The 26365-nt window shown below is 40.5% G+C and overlaps 1 protein-coding gene across 1 annotated transcript; it reads left to right on the top strand.

Annotated features, from left to right (window-relative positions):
• Nucleotides 1-49: 49 nt before the first annotated feature.
• On the top strand, nt 50-24635 carry Srp72 (signal recognition particle 72). Its single transcript, XM_048446345.3, has 19 exons — nt 50-209; nt 1570-1690; nt 3501-3624; nt 5104-5247; nt 5328-5439; nt 6984-7015; nt 8250-8374; nt 8457-8514; nt 10316-10447; nt 11743-11871; nt 13432-13504; nt 15049-15113; nt 16858-16953; nt 17799-17902; nt 18013-18090; nt 18779-18916; nt 21501-21538; nt 22402-22561; nt 23432-24635. The coding sequence occupies exons 1-19, from the start codon at nt 101-103 to the stop codon at nt 23607-23609; spliced, it is 2016 nt and encodes a 671-aa protein (XP_048302302.1). The 5' UTR covers nt 50-100; the 3' UTR covers nt 23610-24635.
• Nucleotides 24636-26365: the final 1730 nt, after the last annotated feature.

Below are 26365 nucleotides of genomic sequence, written 5' to 3'. Positions count from 1 at the left end.
CAGTCGCTTAGCAACCACCAACTTCCTCCTCCGCTCCGTCAACTTCGAGATTCTCTTCCGGGGCAGAGGTCGCCCCGCTCCTACCCTCGTCTCCTCCAAGATGGCGAGCGGCGGCAGCGGCGGGGTGTCGGTTCCTGCGCTGTGGAGTGAGGTGAACCGTTATGGCCAGAACGGCGACTTCACACGTGCCCTCAAGACCGTCAACAAGAGTAAGTGTCGGGGTGGCCCGGACTGTCAGGACGCCGCCGTCCGTGTCCAGCGCGCGACGCCTCGGCACAGCGCCGTGGGGATCGCTGAGTCCTCCGACTCAGCCCCAAGCCCGGGGGCGGGCGGCGGCTCCACGGCCACCGGCGGCCAGGGCTCGGTTGCTTAGGGCCACGTGGACTTCCCTCCTTACCCGCAGGATCCGACGCGAGGGGGAGGGGGGCCTTAAAGAGACCGCGGCGTCCCGAACCGCTTCCAAATTGATTTCGATTTCTTCTCCGCTGCCGGATTTTGCAGAAACGTCAGATTGACTCTTCTTCTTCGTTATCTTGAGGGACGTATCGTGGAGGGAACCTGTTGACTGGGGCAAGGTTAGGGGCAGGAGAAGCAACCTTCCTGGATACCTAACAGTACGTTGCAGACAAGGTGGAAGTGTTGCAGATTCTACAGGGGAGGGGTGTGGATGTCAAGGCTCCATTTACTCGTTTCCACGTATATAGTCTCCCCCCGTGGTGTTTAGCCAGAGTGTGTGTGTGTGTGCGTCTCCGCGTAAGTGCCCCAACATTTAAAAATACATAGGAAGAAAACTCTGATCTGTGTTTTTACCCACCATAAGTGATCATTTCTAATTTTCATTGTCTTCAGTATGAGATTCCATACGTTGTCATTCTTCACTACGTGCCTGTAATTTGGCCTCGCTAAATTCTGTAGAGTAGATGCGCTTGTGTGTTAGGCTTGGTAATGTAACTACCAAATGGTTTAGCTGCGCAAAGCACTAGTTATGTAAAAGATACAGCAGTAACCTACACTTTGCACCTTTGGCTTTTTGAGTTTCTGTGAAAATAATGATGGTGGCCACAGTGCCTTGAGGAAAATAGCGACTGATTAGAATCCTTGATTCTACTTGAATTAACAGTATCCCTTAACTGGGCCTCCAGCCAATGCTTAACAGTGTAACTCTCTGCAGTAATACTTTAACCAGCCAGGACTGTCATTTCAGCAATATATATATCAATTTCTAGAAATTCCTTTGATTCGTAAACTGAGAATTGAACTCCTGTAGTTAACCAGGAGCAAGGACAGCTGTGATCGTAGCCGTTTTGACACTGACCTGCTGTTAGCATCCAGCCTAGGCCACCTGAGTTATTTGTATATCTCTTTGATCTCCTTATGGGAAAGGGAAGATTTGAGTATTTGGAAAATTTCCACAAGATGAATAATGTCTACGTTGTCCTTTGGTTTTGCAGTGCTGGAAACTGGACTTAGGGCCTCACATATGTTAGACGAGCTATCTTCCCATTTTTATTAGTAAAAAATTGGGTAAGGAATGGATTTAAAAATGACTTTCCTAAAATCGTTCTCTAGTATTGCAGATCAACAAGGATGATGTCACCGCCCTGCACTGCAAAGTTGTTTGCCTTATCCAGAATGGAAGTTTCAAAGAAGCCTTGAACGTCATCAATACTCACACCAAAGTGTTAGCCGAGTAAGTGGTTCAGTTAGCTGTCCAGTTACTAGAAATACTTCTGTTAGCGTTGTTTGCTTCTACTAATCACTTACTTTTGACCTACTTTTCTTTCCCCTTTGTTTTGTTTTGTTGTTGTTGTTTGTTTGTCATGGGTCTTTCTGAAATTGGAAGGAGCAGTAGTTACTTTTGTCCGGTTCAATTGTGCTATCAGAAGCATTTATTGGGTTTTTTTGTTTGTTTTCCCTGGTTTCATTGTGTTGTATTTCCATGTTTGTTTATCCTGAGTCTAATCCTTTATAGCCTGGAATTTACTGTGTGGCCCAAGTTGGTCTCAAATTTAAAACTCCTGTTTCAGCCTCCTGAATGATGGGATGACAGGTAAGGGCCACAGTCCCCAGCTTTCTTTTGAACTACTAAGAAGGGGCAAACCATAAAGGAATGCAGAGTATAAATGTGAAAAGAGCCAGGTGTGTAATTTATGCTTGTAATCCTGTTAGCTTAGGAAGCTGCGGCAGAGTTCCTAGTTTGTGGCCATCTTGGGGTATATACTAAGGCTCTGTTTCCAAAATTGGGGTTTGGTGAAGGGCGTGAGTAATAGTTAATGGAGAGGGGATGGAGGGAGAAAGCAATCTTGAATCCATCAATAGATATGTATAAGGTCAGAGCACAGGCACATCTAAATTGATGGAAGGTTTAAGGTGATGTGGCAGGCTTAGCCTAACCTTTGGCCCTAACTCCATTAATTGTTTAGACAAGACCTTTCAGCTGTTTAGGTTTTTGGTGGTTTTTTAATTTAATTTATCATATCACAGAACGTGAAGTTACTTTTTTACATTTATTTTGATAGATTTTTTTCTAAGTGGGAGATTTTAGTTGAAACTTCAAAGTGAACTTTAGATATCATATTGATGTGCATGAGTTTTAAATCTGGTATTTAAATGCTGCTTGTTTGGTTTTATCTTTGTCAGTTAATTATAAATACAGTATATTTATAATTATTATATAATTATAATTATTATAATTTCTTTGCTAATTATTTGCTTCATGAGCAAAAACAGAAGCATCATATAACTTATTAGGAAAATTTAAGAAACTTTTTTCTTTGGAGATGGCATCTCGTGTCTCCCAGACTGGTCTCAAGCTCCTGAGGTTGCTGAGGTAGAGCTTAGGTTTCTGATCTTTACCCATACTTCCCAGGGTTGAAATAACAGATGTGTACCACATCCAGTTGTGGGGTGCTGGGCATAGAACCAGGACTTCGTGTATCCTCGGCAAGCACTCTACACCAGCTGTGTGTCAAGATGTACCATTTGAGTGTTTGTATCTAAGGCAATCGTGGATTTATCTAGTCCTCGATTGCCTTCTTTAATGCTTATTTCAAAATACCAGTAGTTTTGTTAATATTCAAGAAAAAGAAAGAGTCGATGAGGAAATGAATATAGTACTTTGTGCCTCTTTAAGAGTCTGTGTGATTTGGGAGGGAAGTCAGAAAGCTTTGTTTTGACTATTAAATAGATTAACATGAGTTAAGTGCTTAGAGCAGTGGCTCTCGACCTTCTTCATGCTGAGACCCTTTAATACAATCCTTCATGTGTGGTGACCCCCAACCATAGAATTATTGCGATGCTACTTTGTAGCTACTGTTTATTGCTACTGTTATGAATTGTATTGCAAATATCTGCATTTTCTGATTGTCGTTGGGGGTCGTGACCCACAGATTGAGATGACCCACAGATTGAGAACCACTGGCTTAGCGCAATCTAGTATATATGGAGTGTTACATTGTTATATAATAATCAGATGCTGTTTTTTTAATTTTTTTCTTCAGTAACTCTCTCTCCTTTGAGAAGGCGTATTGTGAGTACAGGCTGAACAGAATTGAAAATGCCTTGAAGACAATAGAAAGTGCCAGCCAGCAGACAGACAAACTAAAGGAGCTTTACGGACAAGTGGTAATTACTGCTTTAAAGACTTGTTGACAGTCATCCCAAGTAAGCATGGCCTTAGCCCTAACATGGAGCAGGGATGAGGAAATTCAGTCCATCCTGATCTCGATAAGATTAGCCACCAAACCAGTGCTTGAGGTTTGGATATATTCTCTGTTCTTGCCCTTTGCTGGAAGAGTTGTATGTATAGTATTCTATAAGCTAAGACTTCTTCAAGGTCAGTGTATGAAATTGGAACTTCTGGTTAGAAAGGTAAAGAAAGGCCATTGAGCTGTGTACATAGGTGAGATAGTATTTCTAATAATAACTAGTATTCTAAGTTTAAAATGGGATGATTTTGAAGGATGGGAATTTGGGGGGCTTTTTTTTTGCAATATATATTTTATTTGTGAAACTATGCCCTATGAAAATATTCTGTTTTGAAAATGTTTTAAATTAGATTTATTTGTTGTATATATGTGTGAGTATTCTGCTTCCATATATAATATGTGCACCACATGCTTGCTTTGTGCCATGGAGGTCAGAAGACAGTGTCACATGCCCAGGAACTGGAGTTACAAGATGGTTGTGAACCACCATGTAGGTAGTAGGAATTAAACTCGGGTCCTTTGCAAGAGCAGGTACTCTTAACTACAGAGCTGTCTCTCCAGCCCCTGAAAATATTCTCAAAGGATTTGAGACAAAATTCAGTCTGATCTGAAAGTGCTGTTAACGATGTGAGGACAGAGATATAAACTGGGTCCTTATAGGGTAGGTTCCAGGACTCGAAGGAACTAGTCTCTGGACACATAGGGGCCAATGGGTCTAGAGGAGCAGCTGTTACTGCCCTTCTTGTTTGCTGATTTTGTTTGAAGGAAGGTTCTTTCTTAGTATATAGCTATGGCTGGTCTGGAACACTAGACTGGCCTTAAACTCACAGAGATCCTCCTGCTAGGGTCGAGGCATGTGCCTCCACACCCAGCCCTGTTGCCATCCTTTTAGAACAATTTGACTGAAGCAAGACTTGTGTTGTATATACTTAGTACTACTATCATATTGTGTGACCCCTGATTTCTGAGAAACAGAAAGTAAAGGTTGTATATAGTGAACTTCTAGGAAATTTTAAGGCATTAGTTGGCATTTAATTTTTCTTCTATTGACTGGCACTTAGTAATCATTTTGTGTGGCCTTTTTTCTTCATTGTAATTCAGGTAGCAGAATTACATAGATTTTTATAGATTGAATAGATTGTTATAGAAAGATAAAGAGCTTGCTTTCTAAATGTAGGTATTATAATACTTACAAATGTATATTATAATAAAGATTCAACACAAGCAATTTTTCTTGAAAGTATTAGCACACAAAAGTAGTTAAAAATATATAAAAGATAAACCTTTGACTTGCTCCTTTTGTGTTTCTATGTTCTGTCCTTCCTGGTTCCAGGAAACGTTAGTGCGTCTGAAACCAAGACCCTTGGTCACCTCTGATTTCTGTGTTTGGCCTTAGCTCTACCGCTTGGAACGGTACGACGAGTGCTTGGCTGTGTATAGAGATCTTGTCCGGAACTCTCAGGACGATTATGACGAGGAACGCAAAACAAACCTGTCGGCAGTTGTTGCAGCGCAAAGCAATTGGGAGAAGGTGGTTCCAGTGAGTGTCTTTCTGATCCACACAGCTATGAAACAATATTCGTGTACTTGCGGTTTGACTGACATTTTTCTCTATGACAGGAGAACTTGGGTCTCCAAGAAGGCACACATGAGCTCTGCTACAATGCTGCCTGTGCACTGATAGGGCAAGGCCAGCTGAACCAGGCCATGAAAATCCTACAGAAAGCTGAAGGTTGGGAGTTTTTAAAGCTTTCTGTAACTAAAACTATGTGTGGGATACATAATTTTAGTTAATCTCTAAAAATCACATTTAATATTTGTGAAATTCTGAAGTGGAAGTTACTGGGGCAGTGAGAATTTTCAGAGGTTTGTCTAGCCATCTCTCACTGGCTATCTCTCTAGTTCTGTTTAAGAATTAAAGTCGTTTCTAAAGTTTAATTTTGAAGAATAGGTCTTTGAGGGGTTAATATGAGTACTAAATGTAAATTAATTGACTCACAACAAAACAGTATTATAATAAAATGATTTCTGAACCAGTGAAGGGCCAGTGAAACAGCTCAGCGAACTAGGGCGCTTGCCTTTAACCCTGATGACCTGAACTCAGCCCCGGATAGCCACGTGGTGGGAGAGGATTGACTGCTGCAGGCTCTCCTCTGACCTCCACATGACATGATACGCAAACACATGCTCATGCACGCACACACACACAGAATAAAATTTATAAATGGAAGTTTAAATTTTTTAAAGAGTCATTCCATATATTGGTTATTATTATTATATTGTTTCTACTCAATACATATTACTCCTGTGTACATGTGCACATATGAACTGTACCACTCAAGGACATCTTAGCTCACTTAATATTTTTCTACATATATTTTATACTTTGAAGCCTTTAATTTAAAAACAGAGTGGTAGGGGTACAGTTAGCATTCTACATGGTTTTGGGTTCAATCTCCAGCTCCAAAATAGAAAAGAAAACTGGGAAGAAGGAGAGGAATGAGAGAGGAGAGAGAGAAGGCTTGGGTGATTTAAATTTAAATTTAGCAGATTTAAAATTTGGTTCAAAACCATCTATAGCTTAAGTGTAGGAGATCTGTCACCTTCGTATGCCCTCCACAGGCATCAGACACACACATGATACACTGTCTTACCCAGGAATTTTATTTCTAGAATTAAAATAAATAAATATATGTGTATATATATGTGTGTGTGTGTATGTGTATATATATAAAAGATGTATTTTGCATAAAGGTAAACTGAAGGGATGTTTAGGAGAACAAGTTTATAAGTAGCATGAGTTTCTATGTTGTTAAAGATAGGTCATGGGAGCTGGGGGAAGTTATGTAGTCAGTAAAGTGCTTGCCTTGCAATGAATGAACTCGTTCCCAGTCCAGTCCTCCCAAAGAAAAGCTGTGGTAGGGCTTGAGAGATGACTTAGCAGTTATCTGCTCTTCCAGAGGACCCACGTTTGATTTAGCACCCACACGGTAGCTCATAACCATATGTAATTCCCGTTCTAGGGAACCAGATTCCTTTCTCTAGCCTCCATGGCCACTAGGCACACACATGATACACATACATACATGTTAGCAAAACCTACATCTAAAATTAACAATTGCAAACAAACAAAATCCCTGGGTCTGAGGATGTATCTCAGTTGGTAGACTGCTTGAAAATTGCTCAGAAATTAGGTTTTGCCCTTTGAACTGTGAAAAGAATAGGAAGTGCCCAGCGATGCTAATTTTAAAGCCATTTACCATTTTTCTCCTATAGATCTTTGTCGCCGTTCATTTTCAGAAGATTCTGTAAGTATTCAATAAAACCAAACTTTATGTTTTGACTAATAGTAGTGGGAGGTTTCATTATTGTGTTTTAACTTTGTGGGAAAGATGACAGCATACATTTGGTTCTTATCTCATCAGATAGTAATTTTCTTCAGGAACTCGCCTTCAGTGAATCTGGGCATTCTGTGTGATTTGTATTGAAACAAGCGTCTTTTTGCTCTTGTTCTTCTTTTATTTTAATTCTTAGTTTTAACATTTCTCTCTCAAACACAAATGAAATCATATGTTTGGGAACAGCATCTCATACCCACCCAGCCAGTATACTTTCACCAGCTTAGTGCTTGGTTAGTAAAAGAGAGTACTGGGTGCTGGGGAGATGGCTTACTCTGTGAAGTGCTAGCTGTGGATGCTGATAATGAGTTTTATTTGCTGGGTTCGTGGGCATGATGCATACATCTTGCACTGTAATCCTAGCCCTCTAGAGGTGCAGCCTATTCTGATGAACAGGTTCTGAGGAAGTGAGAGACCTCGTATCAAATAAGAAAGTAGATGGGATGAGAAGATGGTACATGTACATACATGAATATATATATACTCATGGATAAAGAATATAGCCTCCTAGCTTTGAATATTTATTCGTTATGAATGTGCACCAGCCAGTCTTTCTGGAAGAATTGGAGAATAATCCTTTGGCATATAAATTACATTAGCTTAATCTGGAGCATCAATTAAGAAAGCCACATCTATTTTTTTTAGGTAATAGGGATCGAACCAAAGACCCTCATGAATGCTAGGAAGCATTCTACCATATGTCCAGCAAATCCAGGAGAGAGCTTTGAATTCCTTGGATAGAGAGTTATAGGCAGTTGTGTACTGCCAGATCTGCATGCTGGGAAGTGAACTCAGGTCCCAGTGTTAAAAGCAGTATGTGCTCTTAACACTGAGCTATCCAGTCCTAAAAGCATGTTTAAATGTGTTTTTGCAAGAAAGCAGTTTTTAAGAATTTGGGGAGATGTCATCAAAAGCACATGCTACTTTTTTATAATTAATACCTGAATTCCTGCATCTGTGACTATACTCGTTCAAGACCGCCTTTCCATTTTCCTTCGACAGTTTTGTGAAATTCAAAGCTGATTGTCAGGGAAGATTCCTAAAGAAACTTCATAAAGATTGTGTATATTTCATATGTCTGCAATACTTGGTCAAAATATGTAGCTGTTTCTTTTTATTTATTTATTTATTTATTTCTGCTTAGGATGGGACTGAGGAAGACCCACAGGCAGAGCTGGCCATCATTCATGGTCAGATGGCGTATATCCTGCAGCTGCAGGGTCGCACCGAGGAGGCACTGCAGCTCTACAATCAGATAATAAAACTGAAGTGAGTTGTTGAAATGAACATCCCTGGGGTGAGGCTTTTGTTGTTGACAGTGTGTCTGATACTAGCTATTGCGTGTCCACAGGCCAACAGACGTGGCTCTACTTGCTGTAATCGCAAATAACATCATCACCATTAATAAGGTATGAACTCCGGTTTTTCTGCTGAGAACATATTATCCCAGCTTTTTTCTAGGATTTTTTTTTTCCATTACAGAAAGAAATTCACATGTAACAAACTCATAATGGAGAGTATTTTCAACTCATAGTATTGGTGTTTTTGCCATGTTTATTCAAGTAATACAACTTTTTTAGTTATAGGCCTTGGATTTTAATAAACTATTCCTGTAACAATGAAGAATATCTTTGTGTTAGAAATATAAGTAGTTTGGACCTTTAAATACATGGGTGTTTTATATTCCTTTTCTGAGTCTAAATTTGGGGGGGGGCAGTTGTGGGGAACAAGATATGGGTAGATGGTTTGTCCTACCCACGTACCCTCTGTAAAACATTACAGGAGTGACTGTAGGTACTTCAAACTTAAGAGTACTATGCTAATCAAATTAATTGCTATGTGGAGCATTGTTTAAATGGAAAAACAATTCAAGTTGAGATCTGAAATCAACTGTTTGATTTATCGTGCTGTTCCTTGTCTTCAGTGGTAGGAGACTGGAAGAAGCTGTTTGTGTAAGGGAGTTCCAGGACAGCGAGGGCTGTCACACAGAAACCTTGTCTTGAAAAACCAAATAAAAAGAAAAGTCTCAAATTGGCATACATAAAGAATTGAATTATAAAAAGTAGTAATAATACCTAATTCAAAAGCATGGGTATTGGGAGTAGTGGCTCATACCTACAACCCCAGCACTTGGGAGGTAGAGTTAGGTAGGGAGGTCAAGAATTCAAGGTCATCTTCAACTGCACACTGAATTCAAGGCCAGCTAGAGCCACCTGTGACTATCTCAAAACAATAAAAAGAAGAACATGCTTGCAAGCAAAAGAAACTGTCTTCAGAGTGCTTTATGGCTTAGTTGTATTACTTTCTTAGTTTTCTACCCCTCTCACCCTCATTATGAAGAGCTGGGGCTTGAATTCAGAGCCTCGGTGCTAAGTACATGGTTTCCCTATAAGAAGCTTCAGAAATTGATTCTTCATGTGACTGCCTAGTTGAACTTAGGAAAGGGAATTAGTGACTGTACTACATTCGTGTTGTCTGCTACAAGTGGAGTCTGTTTCAGAAACTTAGGGATTTTTTAGCCACAATTCAAGCAGGATTGTCACCTTCTTTACCTCTCATCTAAATTCTAAACGGCATGGTTAATAGACACTGCAGGTATGTGTCTTTGTAGTCATTTTGATTTTTTGAGACAGGGTTTCTCTGTGTAACAGCCCTGGCTTTCCTGGATCTCACTCTGTAGACCAGGCTGGCCTCAAACTCACAGAGCTCTACTTGCCTCTGCCTCCCAAGTGCTGGGATTAAAGGTGTGCGCCACCACGGCCTAGTATCTTTGTAGTCTTAAGTAACTAGGATTTGTGTTGTCCATATTTATTACTTACAGAGCACAAAACAGACAGGCATGGTGGTTCACTCCTTACATCTTAGCACTTGAGAAGCCAAAGCAGGAAACTGCTATGGATTCCAAGCTACCCTGGGCTATAGAGTGAGACATGTCTGAAAACCAAACACTAAAAACGAAAAGTCTCAAAACCAGCATCCAACATTGGAAAGATGAAACAAAAGCTTGTTCTCCCCTAAAGAATGTCATGTCAGCATGTCCGTATGTCCATAGCTGTAAGTAGACAAGGAATATGTGTTTACATAAACAAACAAAAACCAAGCTTTCTTATTGTGTTTATGTGAAATAAATGAATGGAAAAGGAGGGTGTTTAAGAATCACAAAAACCAAAGTGGAAGTTCTGCTAATGGTGGGCAACTTTTCTCTGTCAGGACCAAAATGTCTTTGACTCCAAGAAGAAAGTAAAATTAACCAATGCAGAAGGAGTAGAGTTCAAGCTCTCTAAGAGACAGCTGCAAGCCATAGAGTTTAACAAAGCTTTGCTGGCTATGTATACAAACCAGGTAAGTAATAAGTCTGTTGCCTGGCTGACCTTGTACTACGTGGGCTTATGAGGCACAACAGGTATTTGTATGATCTGTTTTGTCTTCTTTCCTTCTTTAGTATTACGTATAAGTTTAGTAATTTTGCTAAACAAGTAATTGACCCACTTTTCTAAGCATATGGAAAGTTAGTAGCTTTATGGGAGTGGGTGTTCACTTTCCTGTTTGACTGCTGGTGATTGATCACAGACTTGTACATACTACTGAGCTACATGCCCAGCCCTTTTGTTACTTTCATTGCTAATCTTTCTGAATTAAAATAGAGTCATTGAAGACAACATTCAGATCTAAGATCCAACTTCCATTTTACTGTACATAGCACAAATTAGAAATGTTAAGGGTTACAATTCTTTCTTTAAAAAATAATTTATTTTATAATTATTATTATTTTATGTGTCTTGTCTGCATGTCTGTCTGAGCACTACATGTTTGCCTGCTGTTAGATTCCCCTAGAACTGGAGTTAGAGATATGAGCTACCATGTGGTTTCTGGGAATCGAACCCAGATCCTCTGGAAGAACAGCCAGTGCTCTTAACTGTTAAGTCATCTCTCCAGCCCCCAAGGGGTTCAGTTCTTTATCTGTATTCCTAATTATATTCTGAATTCATACATAGAGCACAAGATTCTAGTCCAAAAAGATGAGAAGCAGTAATGTTTTTATTATTTAGAGCTGAGTCAAGTTTCTTGATGTTTCAGCAAGAAATATATTTCCATGGCTTTTCTGTTCATTGTGTTGCTTTTAGGAAGAAATTCTAAATTTCATTTACCTGGAACTTAGGTTTCAGACGATCATTTAATCCAGTGGTTTTTAACCTTTCTAATGCTGTGACCCTTTAATATAGTTCTCATGTTGTGGTGACCCCCCAACCATAAAATTATTTTTGCTGCTACTTCATAACTGTAATCTTACTACTGTTATAAACCATAATATAGATATCTCTGTTTTCTGATAGTCTTAGGCCCCCTCCATGGAAGTGACATTTGACCCCCAAAGAGGGGGTCAAACCCACAGGTTGAGAATCACTGATTTAGAATTTGCTTGTTGCTTACTGCTTTTAGGACTCTCTTAACCTCAGTAACTAAAAGTTTTGTCCTTACCATAAACCACGAGATGGATGCTATAAACTGATATGTTTAACCCTACATTTTTTTTCACCTATTGTTTTAATTCAAGCTGATTACCCCTTCCCTTTATTTTGGATTATTTAATGTTTAATTTTATTAATACAGTTGTTAATAAAGGGTGCATCTTTTAGGCAGAACAGTGCCGAAAAATATCTGCCAGCTTGCAGTCCCAGAGTCCTGAGCGTCTCTTGCCTGTGTTAATCCAAGCTGCCCAGCTCTGCCGTGAAAAGCAACACACAAAAGCAATAGAGCTGCTTCAGGTAAAGACATCGAGCTTGAATGCTTAGTGAGGTATCAGGTAGTTAAAGCTGTTTCGTTACATTATAATGTGCAAGCCAGTGCATTACACTGTAACAGCCTACAAACTAAGTTCAAGTGTTGCTTTAGTTGACTTTTAAGTTACAGCTTTTTCATGTGTTGTAATGTAAATACTTGTGTAAATCCCAAAGAATGCTTTTTCATTTGGCAGTCTATACAGCATGAGTTAGAGGGTTGACCTTATAGAGGTTTAGACTTATAGTCCCACACACACTGTGCTTGACCCCCATTTCAGTGATGTATGCCTCAGTGGGTCCTACTCCATAGTCCCAGTTATGGAGATACCGACTTAGTTTTTAGCATTCTGAAACAGCTGGCATATTATGTAAATGTTATATGAGTTTCATGAGTGTAAATAGTTGAGAAGATGGACAGGATAAAATTAGGACCATTCTGAGAGAAAGTCGCCTGGCAGATACCCCCAGTGAGGAGGGAGTAGTTGAATGTTTCTCTTTAAAACAAGCAAGTCTGTGTAACAGGGATCATGACATCATAGTACCTGTAACACGAGGGCCTGCTTGTTGGGGTTTCTGTCCCACCCAGTACCCCACAGCCGGCAAATCCCAAAGAGAATCACACACAGGACTCCATAAGGTTATAAACTGATTGGCTCATTAGGTCAGGCTACTTGTTGGTTCTTATAACTGATGTTAATCCATTATTCTCATCTATGTTAACCATAATGGCTCTGTACCTTTCTCAGCTGGGCAAGTTACATGTTGCCTCTTCAGTGGTCTGCGCAGGAGTGGCAGAGGGAGTTTTTGCTTCCAGAAGACTCCCAGTCTCTTTGCTCCACCCCTACTTCCTGTCTGGCTTTCCCGCATATACTGCCTGCCTGGCCAGTCAGTGTTTTATTAAAATATGATTGACAGAATACAGACAATTCTCCCGCACCAAGTACCTACTTAGAGAGCTTGCTTTAAAGCATGGGTGTTGAATATAGTTTCTCCTAAGGTAAGATTTTGACCTGAACCAGGTTGGTAGCACACTCCATTAGTCCTGGTACCTGGGAGGCAGAGGCAGGCAGATCTCTGAGTTCAAGGCCAGCCTGGTCTACAGATTAAGTTCCAGGACAACCAGAGCTATACAGAAATCCTGTCTTTAAATAAAGAAATAAATAAGTCCAGAAACCAGAAGTTTAATACTTTAAGCTGAACTTTGAAATTTTATATAGCTGATAAGTAATTATAATCTTACAGTTGTATAAATTAAGCATGTATTTTTTTTAAATTGTTTTTGTGGAGTTATACATTTTTCTTCACTCCTCTCCCTTCCCTTCCTCCTTTCTCCCCTTTTACCCTCTCTCATGACCCCCACGCTCCCAATTTACTCAGATCTTGTCTTTTTCTCATTTCTGTGTAGATCCATGTATGTTTTTCTTGGGGTCCTCTTTGTTGTCCAGGTTCTCCAGGGTTGTGGACTGCAGGCTGGTTTTTCTTCACTTTTTGTCTAAAAGCCATGTTTAAACATGTATTTTTAACCCACAACTAAAAATATTTTAGGAATTTTCTGATCAACATCCAGAAAATGCCGCCGAAATCAAGCTTACCATGGCACAATTGAAGATTTCTCAAGGTATTAATGTTTGACTTTTAAGTTCTTTGTTCACTGGTAAAGGTTAACTGCTCTTTCAAACATACTAGACTGCGTGATGTCCAACAGATTTGAGTAGTGAGGAAATCGGCCTCATGGGTTTTTGGGTTTTCCCTGTGCTATTAGAATGATTCTCAAGCCTGAGGCTCCTGTTGCAGAGAGCACTGCGCTACATCTCCCGGACTGCCCTGTGCAGAGAGCCTGCCTCTGAGAGTGTGTGGAGTGAGAACGGGGCTCCTTCACTTTGTACTTTGCAGTATTTCATAGCTTGTTCCCTGTTTCTTGTTTACCTTGCTAAGCACAGAAACTTATCTCATATATTTGGTACCCAATAGAAGACTGTGGTTTGTTTGTGTTAATTAAGCTTGATTATTTAGAATTGAGTTGTCCAGTGTCCTAGCTGCTCTCTTCATGTAGCTATTTGAATTTTAAACTAAGAGGAACAGAATGAACTTCACAGCTAGGCATAGAGCACATGCCTATAACCCCTGCTTTCTGAAGATTGAGGCAGGAGGATTATGAGTTTAGAGCTAATCTGGGCTACATAGTAGGACCTGTTTCAGAAATGTGAGTTCTGATAGTAGCCAGCTAAAACTGCAGGTGACTGTGGGCAGCACAGTGCGTGGACCTTGACGTTACAGAAGTAGATAGCAGACAGCTCAGGTTCTCAGTGGGCAGTAGCAAATTGTCCAGAAAATTTTAGCTAGCCACAGTGGCTGAGATGAAAATTTCATGGGTTGGAGGAAAACAGTTGGCATTTAGAAAAAAGTGTAAAAAGGAAAAAGTTTAAAAAAAATGTTTTTAGTGAGGCAGTAATTGAAACAAGATTGACGATTGTTTGGGAATTAAAGATGAAATTTTGGGTTATTGAGATTTGCAGTGAGCGTAAAATCAGAATTTTAATACTAGCAGTTTTCTGTTACTCTCTAGTCTGAGTAACATTTCAAGGCCCTTTGGGAAGTCCCCGCCCCCCTTCAGGTCCATTCTAAAAAGAAGAAATGTCACTCATCAGCCTGGAGTTACAAGACTTTGGATAAAAGCTCCATAGGAAGCCATGGTTCCAGGCTGGGAGCAGTGAGAGCCTGAGAGCTGCTGTGCCGCTTGTGGAGCTGAGTGTGAATCTCCAGCCCTGCGTGCCCGAGACTCCATCCCCTGAGAGACAGGCAGATTCCAGCTGTTGTCCGTTAGAAGCCTTGTCAAACTGCAAATTTGCGATGCAGTAGGAGACCCTTGTCTCCACAGTAGCTCCAAGGAAGACAGCCGACATCCTCTTTTCCATGTTTCTGTACACAGTCGCATGCATCACCATACACTCAACACAGTTGCCAAAGCTTAGCAAGTCAGTTTCCTTAAGAACTGAGCAATGATGGGTACACCGTCCAAAGTCCCCCGTGGTTATGTAGTCAGAAATACTGCAAAATGCATTTTCCCAAGGAAAAATGGTAGAAAGTAAATTTTCTGGCATTTTTTTTTTCCACACTGTGCTTTATTCATTGTGGTGCTGGTTTTGTGTTTCATCTCCTTAGGCAATATTTCCAAAGCTTGTCTAATACTGAGAAGCATAGAGGAGTTAAAGCATAAGCCAGGCATGGTAAGTTCCCAAGTGACTCCCAGAAGACCATGAGAGGGCTACTGTCTCCATGTCTGTGCTCTCTGTGTTCTTTTATTTCTATTTCATGTATGAATAAGGCAGGACTAGCATTTAGAATGGCTCCAGTTCCTCGTCTGGGACACAGTTCATTCTGTGCTCTGGTAGTCAGCTGTACTAAATCTTGTTTAAGCCCCACATTACCCTTAAAGGGCAGTTTCAACCTCAGACCTGTATATGGATTTTTTTTTTCTTCTACCTAGATTATCATGTCATTGTAATTATTTGTTTTTTATTTTTGTTTTTGTTAAAACAACTTAAAAAGTAGTGGTCAGTAAATGTAGATTTTAGTTCTTTGTTCACATACTGCAGGTTTAAATCAGGAATGGTGGCACACACCTTTGGTCCCAGCAATCCAGAGGCAGAATCTCTTTCAGTTTGAGGCCGGCCAGAACTATAGAAGTGACCCTGTCTCAAAGAGCCAAGTTTATATAGCTCACAGTATTGGAGGTTTATCTAGGTGCGGAAGTGTCATTTTCATAATCCAGTCTTGGTTGGGTGGTGATAGACCTGCGTCTATTGAACTAAGAACGGTTTTCTTCATGTTTCTGGCTCTCACACAGCTTGGACACAGCACTGGTAATTGTACGCCATCTTCATGGTGCTTTCTCTTCATCCATATTTTAAGGCCTGTGCTACAGTTTTTTATTAGAATTATACCATTATATGACTGAAAAATCCGGCCTTTTGCTATAAGGAAAATTTGATCTGAGCTGTTGGACTTTCTGCCATAGAGGCTTTGCAAGTACTTTCTTGTTATACTCTGAACAACTGCGGGGTCTCACTGATGCTGGTGACTTGACCTAGTCAGAGTTTCCTGTTGCTGTGTTAAAATACGAACCAAAACCACTTTGGGTAGGAACAGAGTTCATTCATTTGCCTTACAGGTTACAGTAAACCAAAGAAGTAATTAAGGGAAGCCTGGAGGCAGGAACTGAAGCAGAGTCCGTGGGACACCATGTACTGGTTTACTCTAGGCTCACATTTTTTTATATTGTCTGTGACCATTTGCCCAGTGATGACCCCACTCACAGTGGACTAGGCCTGCCCACTTCAATCATCAGTTAAGAAAATGCCACACGAGCATGGCCATAGGCCAGTCGGATGCAGTCAGTGCCTCAGTTGAGGTTCCTGCTTCCTGGTGTGTCATGCTGATGTTCAAGACCGGCCGTCACACTTGTGTTATCTCTATCTGACCAGTGTGGTCAGACTGTGTCTTTAAAATGCAGCTGTTTTGTTTCCTGTCCTTGACTGTCCTTTAAGTGCACAGCACATACCCATGCACACAGATAGTGGGGGTCTCCTTGCTCCCCACAAGCTCACTGGATAAGCTCTTTATAGCTTAGGGGATGTGTGTCTTATTCCAGTTCAGCCATGCTGAAAGCTCCCTAATCACACACTTGAATGTCCAGGAAGATAGTTTGTATAAATATATCAAAAAGCTTATTTTTCATGTTCAGATCTTACAAAAATTGACACTACTTTAGAAGAAGTCCAATTTATAGATAAATGCCTTCATATTTGGAAAAGACTTTATTTTTCTAAGTATTTCTAGGCATTTATGGTGAATTAGGTACTGGCGTAGATCCCACCAATTTTTCCTTAGTGCTTAGTGTTTTTAATTTTTAAAAACTATATTCTGAGAGTGAATGGAGCGTTTTGCATTAACTTCTCCTTTGCTGGACAGGTGTCTGCCTTAGTGACCATGTACAGCCACGAAGAAGATATCGATAGTGCCATTGAGGTCTTCACACAAGCTATCCAGTGGTATCAAAGCCATCAGGTAAAGGAACGGGGTGAAGTGTTAGAAGGGTGTATTTTTTCCATAAACAAAGTATTCTCCTGAACTAAGACTTTCAGAACCCAAGTATTCTGAGTCACTCTTTTAAAAATTGAAAGCTATTAGACTCATTAATTTTTGTAAAGTGTGCCAGATTCAGATAAAATTGTTAGACATAAGGGAACAGCTGCAAGATGGAACAAAACAGCACATTCATATTTTAGACGCTCTTTCCGTGTAGGTCCACACATACACACACTCAAAAAGTCAAGCGGGGATGGCTGGTTATTAGAACAGCAGTGTCTGGAGTGAGTATGTATCATGTCTCATCTGATAGGGGCATCTTCATTGTTTTCCGGTGTCAATCTCTGCATGGGTTCTATCAGCTTACTGCCATGCATGCGTACGTACACATTACCATACACACACATTGCATTTACATGGTTATTGACTGTTAGCATCAGTTTTGGAAAGTACTGTATTGAATTAGTGTTTGAGAATGTGCCATATCTTTTATGGTTTGATTTTGAGAGTACATTGTTTTGTTTGGTTGGGTTTTTTCTGCTAGTGGTAGAGATGAACCACATCCTAGGCATCCCAGGCAAGTGCACTCACTACCAGACCTCCATTCCGGCTTGCTTATTTTTGCAGGTGACTGGATAGAAATGGACTGTTCTAGTTCTAGTTCATAAATTGACAATTACTTGTTCACATATGTAGTAAAACTTAAGATGAAGAATTTAGTGAGCAGGTCCATTTTAAAGGGCTGATAAATAGAATTTCACTGACTGGCTAGATATTTAGCTCAAGACTTTATTTTATTTTATTTTATTTTGTTGAACCTGTAGCCCAAATCCCCTGCTCATTTGTCCTTGATAAGAGAAGCTGCAAACTTCAAGCTCAAGTATGGACGGAAGAAGGAAGCAGTTAGTGACCTAGAACAGCTGTGGAAGTAAGCTCTGAAAAGTGGGAATCCACACTTTGTTTATATGAAGGGTATGTGCTTTGTTTATGTTAGTGTCAATTTTATAAACTGTTTGTTAACTTTATTTCTTCTTTTAGGCAAAATTCAAAAGATATTCACACCCTAGCCCAGCTTATTTCTGCTTACTCGCTTGTGGATCCTGAGAAAGCAAAGGCGTATCCTCTGTGCATGGCTCTCCACGGAGCACCAGAGCTCTGCTAGTACTTGTGTTTGGAATTAGAAATTTCAGCTCACAGGCTTGGTTCTGCCTAGTGAAAGCAAAAGTTAGGACTATATATCTATCAGTTGGATTGAAAAATAGTAATGAAGTGGGAAAGAGGATCACATGCCCATCACAAACAATGCTGATAGGATGATTTGGAGACAAGGCCTGGTAGTGTGTGATTTGGAGACAAGGCGCGGTAGTGTGTACCTGCAGTCCTAGCATTTGGAAGACAGGAGCATGAGAATCAGGTCATCCTTAGCCATTGGTGAGTTCAAGACTAACCCAAGTTCAAAAAAAATTTCCATATGCTGATTGGCCAGTTGTGGTCTCTGAGTGCTACTCTGATGTGGCAGTGTCCCCAGAACTGAGCTGCGTATCAGATGCTCAGAAGCTGCTAGGCATAGCCTCTGCTCTGAGACAGCCTATGCATTTGGAAGCTTGGAAATCCTTGAACTGCAGCACTACTGAGTTCCTGTTCATTTCAGAATATAGACTAGATTTGATGTGATTTGTGTTTCTGTAGAAGATTTAAGAGTATGTTTTGCTTTTGATAAGGGCCATCAGGAAAAGATGTTGGCAAAGATGTCCTGACAGACAAATTGTGTGTGTTGTGTTCCTGAACCCCTCTCCTCCTCCAGTCTTAGTAAACACTTGCCTTCATCGGATAGCATGTCTCTAAAAGTGGATGTCGAGGCTCTTGAAAATTCTCCTGGTGCTACGTACATTCGGAAGAAGGGTGGAAAGGTTACTGGAGATAATCAGCCGAAGGAACAAGGGTAATGTTTTTAATTCAAAATATTTTTAAAACATTTTCTAAGGCCTACATAATTTAAGATTATGTAAGAGAACTTTGATGATTTGGGATATGGCTCAGTTGGTAGTGCCTGCCTAGCCAGGAGGCTCTGGTTCATTCATCTCTAACATCATATAAACTGAAATAGTGACACACAGACCTGGAATACCAGGAGGATCAAGGGTTCCAGGTCATCTTTAGCCTCAGCCAGTTCCTCCATCTGAAGCTAAATGAGACCCTGTCTAAAGACAAAAACAGAAATTTCATTAGGAATAAAAACTTGAATCTTCTGTGCATGTATTTGAGTACACCTTTCATGTGTGTGCAGAGACCTTTCCACATTTCCTGAGACTGGGTCTCCTCTTGGAACTGACCTGTTCAGCTCACCTCTTCGCCATAGCTTGGTTGACTGGCTGGCCCTGGAGCTCCTCTTGCCTCCTCTTTTTGGGGAGAGTCGGGTGCCTCACTCTGTTGCCAGGCTTGGTTGGCCTGGAATTCGTTATGTAGACCACACTGACCTTGAACTCACAGAGGTTCACCTACCTCCTGAGTACTGGGATTAAAGATGGGAGTCATCATGCCCCAGCAATGAAATATTTTTTTAATGTTTTATTTTATTTTTGGTTCAGAATGAACAGAGCATGGAAGATACTAAATGTTCTTTTATAATGTTTTGTTTTGTTTTTTTTTTGGTATGTTCCTTGGTGTTTTGCCTGCATGTATATTCGTGTAAGGGTATCAGATCTCCTGGAGTTGGAGTTGTGAGCTGCCATGTGGGTGCTGGGAATTGAAAATGGAGGAGCAGCCAGTGTTCTTAACCTCTTTAACCATCTTTCCAGCCCCTATTTTCATCTTTTTAAAAGATGCCTCAAATGCTACAGTATTTCTGATTCCATTGCTTCAACTGACTTCAAATTTCAAGCTTTTGGGGACAAAATAAAAAATTTAATCTAAGTATTATGTGAATTCTAAAGTGCTATCTATTTATGTAATTTTTTTCTCTGACATAAGCGATTGGCCCTTAATTCTTTTTCTCTTAATCATTATAATACATGTTGGCTTTCTTTTAGAGATTTTGTGTGTGATTGTATGTTTTTGCACATATGTGTTCACATGGATAGGCCTGAAGATGGTGCTCAGTGTTCTCTGTCTTCATCTGGTGCGGAGTAGGGGTAGATGAGATGACTCAGAGGTTAAAGTGCTGGCTGCTCTTTCAGCGGTCCTGAGTTCAGTTCCCTTCAACCACATCATCTCATAACCATGATAATGAGATCTGGTGCCCTCTTCTGGCATGCAGGCATACATGCAGACAAAACACAAAAATGTAAGAAATAAATAAATCTTTTAAAATGAAATAAAAAGTGCAGAATAAGTGAAAGATGTCCCATCCATCCTCTCTTCTAGTGCCACGGCCAATGTAACTTATTTTTCATATCCTCCTAAAAGATTGTCTGTACATGTTCTCTGGCAGAGAGTTCTTGATTCTCTAAAATCTTGCCAAATAGTTAACTCATGAAGGCATGATAGTTTTTGTTTGTTTAACTTACTCTTAGACTTCTGTACTTTTAGGTACTTTATACACCGCTTACACTACTTACAGGATAACTGGCTTGCTGTGGGACAATGGTCTTGTACCCTGTCACTTATATTGTTTTTAATAAAACGCTGATTGGCCAGTAGCCAGGCAGGAAGTAGAGTCAGGGTGACTAGAACAGGAGAATTCTGGGAAGAGGAAAGTGTCAGTTTGCAGTTGTCATCCAGACATAGAGTAAGCAAGATGAGAATGCCTTGCTGATAAATGGTACCAAGCCATATGGCTAACACAGACAAGAATAATGAGCTAATATAAGTTATAAGAGTTAATAAGAAGCCTGAACTAATAGGCCAACCAGTTTATGATTAACGTATAGACCTTTGTGTGTTTTGTTGAGACTGAACAGCTGCAGGACCGGGCATGACAGAGACCTCAGACAACACTGGGTAATTTAGGCATGCTAGCTCTTTTCAAAGAATAGATAATATTTCTAGTGTAAAGAGTTCTACATTAAGCCTAATGTATGTCATGGTTCTACATTAAGCCTAATGTATGGTTTTCAGCCAGGCCTGGAGGTACTTCGGGAGGTTCTAGCAGGTTCGGAAGCCTTGAGGCAGGACTTGGAATTAAAGACCAATGAGGTGGCTCTGCAGCTAAAGGCCACTTGAGGGACAGTGAGGTGGCTCATAGAGGCCACTTGCCTTTCAAGTCTAATTAATAATTAGAGTTTTCCCTCCCAGAAGCCACATAATGGTGGAAGGAGAGAACCAAAGTTTCTTACCTCTAAACATGTGCCTTGACATGAGAACCCACAAACACATCACACAGACATACACACATAACAATTTTTTTTTCTTAAGGGAAAAGTTTGCAGTGTGACTGAATTGTACTTGAATTAACAATCCAGCTAGTTTAGAGCTGGCACCAAGTCGTGCATACACCTTTATGAAAATATGCCCAGCTTGCTCTTTTGCATACATGTAATGAACCATGTTCTATCACAATGATGTAATGAATCTCAATTTCTTTTTAGACAGGGAGATCTGAAAAAGAAGAAGAAAAAAAAGAAAGGTAAGATTTTAAGGAAAAAAATAGGCCGGATGGTGGTGGTGCACCACCACCCAGAGGCAGGCGAATCTCTGTGAGTCCAAGTACAGCCTGGTTTACAAGAGCTAGTTCCAGAATAGCTAGGACTGTTACACAGAGAAACCTTGTCTTGAAAAAAATACACTCTGATTTCTGTATTATTGTTTGAAATAGATTTTCAAACCTAGTTAAATGAATTACCATAGGTCCATATATTTTTCAAGTTCTAAATGTGTGGTTATTGCTATTATAGTGGAGTTTACAGAAGTTTTGCAGACTAATATTTGCATTAGTCCATTATCTTCAGAAGTCTCACTTATTCTTCATTTCTTGTCCCAGTACTTGGGTATCAGCTTACTCTTATCTGGTATGTAGACATACTTTCAGTAGCCCAATTGTGATCTTCCTATATTAGTGCCCCATTCTTTCTTTAAAATGTATCATTTTATTAGATAAAAATTATAAGTTTTTGTAAAGTTATATTTGGAAAATGTTTTCCCTTACACATGGTGGCTCAAGTCTTTAATTCTAGCACTAGGGAGGCAAAGATATAGGGATATTTGTGAGTTCCAGGCCAGCCAGGGCTACACAGTGAGACACTGTTTCAAGAGAAATTTTCTTGACATCTGAACATGGTGCATGCCTACAATCCCAGCACTCCAGAGGGAGAGGTGGGAGGATCACAGGTACAAGGCCAGCCCGGCTACATAGTAAAATCAAAAACTGACAGACAAAAAGGCTTTCTCATACTAATTTCAGTTGTGTTATTTATTCCAAGTCATGAACATGTTGTTTGAACAAGCTTGAAACTATTCTAGATATATTTCTCATTTACCAATCATTTCTAGGAAAGCTGCCTAAGAATTATGACCCAAAAGTCACGCCAGATCCGGAAAGATGGCTGCCCATGCGAGAACGGTCTTACTACCGAGGAAGAAAGAAGGGGAAAAAGAAGGACCAGATTGGAAAAGGAACACAGGGAGCGACCGCAGGGACCTCCTCTGAACTGTGAGTTGTGGCTGCGGAACAGAAGTCCCTCCGAATGTAGTTCATCTTGGAAGCTGACTCAAGTATTAGGGAGACTTTGTTTATATGCTGTATGAGAAGCACAGTCCTACAGCCTTGATCAGTATTTGCAGTATATATGAAAGGAAGAAAATACAGTGTTTGATTTTATCACAGATACAAAAACTATGTGATTTTGTTGTTAAAAACTAACTATTCTAGGAGCTGTGAGAATGGCCCAGTAGTGGAGCCCTTGCCTAGCATGTGTAAGGCCCTGGGTCTAAGCCCTAGTATTACAAACCACAGACCAGCTTAGCAATCACATTTAGCTTTGAAACTAAAGATAATGAATCATTTAATTGTGTGATAGAGAGGTGATACCTAGAAAGAAGAATTTAAAATGTGGATTTTTTTCTACATAGAATTGTAAGTCATTTAAAGTTGATTTTATAAACTTATTAAATTTGTCATGTAGCACTTATTATATTTTCTTTAATTTTAAGATGGATTAAAAATATTCAAAAGGAATAGACAGAGGTAGGGTGTACCCATCCTTAAAGTGTGTGGGAATTGGGGCTGGAGAGATGGCTCAGCAGTTAAGAGCACTGTCTGCTCTTCCAAAGGACCCAGGTTCAACTTCCAGCACCCAAATGGCAGCTCACAACTGTCTGTAACTCCAGTTCCAGGGGACCTGACGCCCATGACAAAAACATCAATGCACATAAAATTAAGTAATTATTTTTTAAAAAAAAGAATAGTAAAAATAATGTGTGGGAATTATTATGTGTGGAAAGTAAAATCCATGCACATATATGCTTATACCTTGTCCTGTATTTCTAAATGACTCAAAGCCTTTCTGGTTGGTGATTTCAGAGATGCCAGTAAAACTGTGAGCAGCCCACCCACCTCCCCAAGACCTGGCAGTGCAGCAACAATATCTTCCTCTACAAGTAACATCGTGCCCCCAAGACACCAGAAGCCCGCAGGGGCCCCAGCAACGAAAAAGAAACAGCAACAGAAGAAGAAGAAAGGAGGCAAAAGTGGCTGGTGAATACAATGTACTTGTCGCAGGCTGTTCTTAATCCAGTGCCAGTGACATTAGGAACATAATAAAGGTAACACAGCAAGAGGCACAGAGCTCCCTCCTCCATCCCCAGAGTCCTGAAGTGATTTCTTATACTTCAAGTGGGAAGACGTCCTCCTCAAACTGTCTAATCAGATTTGGCCTACTTGTACCAAATAGCTTTACAGAAGACTGAAGACTGAGCATTAGACGCGCTTTCTAAGGGTTCCCAGGATTGAAATGGAAACTAGTGTGAAGATACGTGTTCCTATTCAAGTCTCACCTTAAATTATGTCTTAGGAGGCTAAAGGTGGAATCTTCTGAGCATTCCAAGTATTTGTTTAGAGCTATCATGTGATGAAAAGGGATCTCAGTGAATGAGTGGCCAGAAAGACTCAGTGTCTAAAATAATTTTCACCATAAATCCTCTGTCCTGCGACACTGGAATTGGAACTCTCACATGTGTGTATGTGTGCACATCTGACTGGCTCCTTTGTACCCTTGTCATTTTCATCCTCAGATTATGTTAACATGCTGATTTAGTTCCACTGCAGACCTCAAGAAGATATATCAATGTTACAAGTAGTTGTCACTTAGACCCAGCGTTCTGAGGGCAAATGGGTTTGGGCTTCTTAATCAGAACACTTAATGGCCACTATCAAGAACATAAACTTTGACTTCTTTATTTTAAGAGGAAACAGGCGGTATTGAAATTCACCAGAGCTTTTGGCCCAGCTAATACTCAGATGGCGCCCCTTCTTTATGGGACATGGCCTTTCATTACCTTCTTCAAAGTAATGTGGTTTGCAGTCGCTTTGTGGTGTAAATGTTGCTCTTGTCTTTCATGGCTAGCAGGCCACTTTCCTACTCAAACAGTTGTGAGGCACACCTGGGTGTCTCCCATGTTCAGTACTCGTTTATGCCACCACGCTATCATTCATTTTACACTTCTGTTTCCTTGTGATCACATTACTCTGTCCTTGTTAATAAAAGTGCTGCTGTGTTTGAGCATTATCTATGACACTTCTTCAGTGAGTCCTTCCAAGGCTTTCCTGCCCTATGGGATTACAGATGGGGGCAGCTGAGAATGATTTACACAGCTCTCCAGAGAACAGTCCTGGTGAGACTGAATACCTCTTATAGGAATGAGTGTCATTTAGGATTCCATTACATCTCTTTGGCCAAAGGTAATTTTCTTAAGTTTACCCACAGAATCTTCATAAGATTACTGCACTTTGAGAATTTTGGTCCAAGACACCATGGTAAGATACATACATACTCTAGTAGCAGCGATTTGTATTGTCATTGCTAAGCCACAGAAAACCTCATTTCAAATAAGTTATTTAAGTCTAAACTTCATCTGTATTAACATTCTGGTAAATATTTGGGGTACGCCTTTAAGCAGTAGTTCTGGTGTGTGTGGGTGTGCAGTATGGAAAGCATCCCTTCACTGTCACATGGAGTAAAGATGTTTCAGATGTTAAGATGTTGGCATTTATGGTGCACTTCATTACTGATATATATAAGAATTTCTTTTAAGCTAAATATCTAAAATTACCTCCTGTCCCTCCCAGCAAAACTACAAATCTGGTGGTATTGGGAGAACTCTGTTTAAACAATGCCAGTGCAGAGGCTGGAGAGATGACCCATCCGTTAAAGCGCTCGCTGTTCTCCCAGAGCGCTGAGTTCGGTTCCCAGTACCTACCTACATGGCAGCTAAGAGCTGTGTGTGACTCCTATTCCAGAGGATCTGGCACTATGTACATGCCATACACGTACACATGTGCAAGCAAAATACCCATAAACATAAAACAACAAATCTTAAGAAGAATAAATCTAGTCTATTGGTATGTGCATCACTGAACAGTAGCAAATCTTTTGATAAGTTGTTGAGCCTAGCATTTCTTTAACGTTTTAAAAAATGATTTGTTTATTCCTTGGAACTGGAGTTACAGACAGTTGTGATCTGCCATGTGGGTGCTGGGGATTGAGCCCCAGTCCTCTGGAAAAGCAGCCAGTGCTCTCACCCACTGAGCCTCTAACCTAGCATTTTCAAGGTAACTGAAGACAGCTGACCTTAAAGCCTGTCCATCACTCAAGCCTTCTGGAACTCGCCAGCTTTCCTTGCCAGCTTATTTGAAACATCTGATGAAAGAAAATCAATTTCATGTAGAAACTAAAGTTTTCCATACGGTGGGGGAGGAACAGGGTCTCTACATGGTAGCCTAGCATTAAAACTACTGTGTAGCTTCAGTCTGGACTAAACTCAGGCCGTCCTCCCTCAGCTGCCCCAGTGCTGGGATACAGGCACCAGGCACCCATGTCCTGATGCTACAGGATGGTTTTTTTTTGTTTGTTTGTTTGTTTGTTTTGTTTTGTTTTAACTGAGCAGGAACCTGGGGCCTTGACTCAGCAAGCACTCTCTCACCACTTAGACCCCACCCCTAAAATCCCACCTTGCTAAAATGTGAAATATTCCGAGCTCCAACAGAAAATAAGAGAACCATGAGTTACTCGACTAAAGAAACATGCCACCTCAGTCAGGGTGCGTAAGTCACTCCGCAGTGATTGGGAACGGGATCCTTAGGTTTTGCCATCTGTCCCCTGCCGTCAGGACCTGCTATCTCTATCCATAGCTGTCAGTGCTGAATAGCAGCAGTTTTTGTTCCTACCAGTGGAACTCACGTGGATGGGAGCAGGGAGATGTGTAGCCTGTGTTCTGGGGTGGTGGGGGAAGGTGGAGA

This window comes from Myodes glareolus, chromosome 8 (assembly GCF_982192425.1).
Source record: "Myodes glareolus chromosome 8, mMyoGla1.1, whole genome shotgun sequence".
NCBI lineage: Eukaryota > Metazoa > Chordata > Mammalia > Rodentia > Cricetidae > Myodes > Myodes glareolus.
The sequence above is the reverse complement of the archived record's forward strand: the minus strand, read 5'-3'. Positions and strand labels throughout refer to the sequence as shown.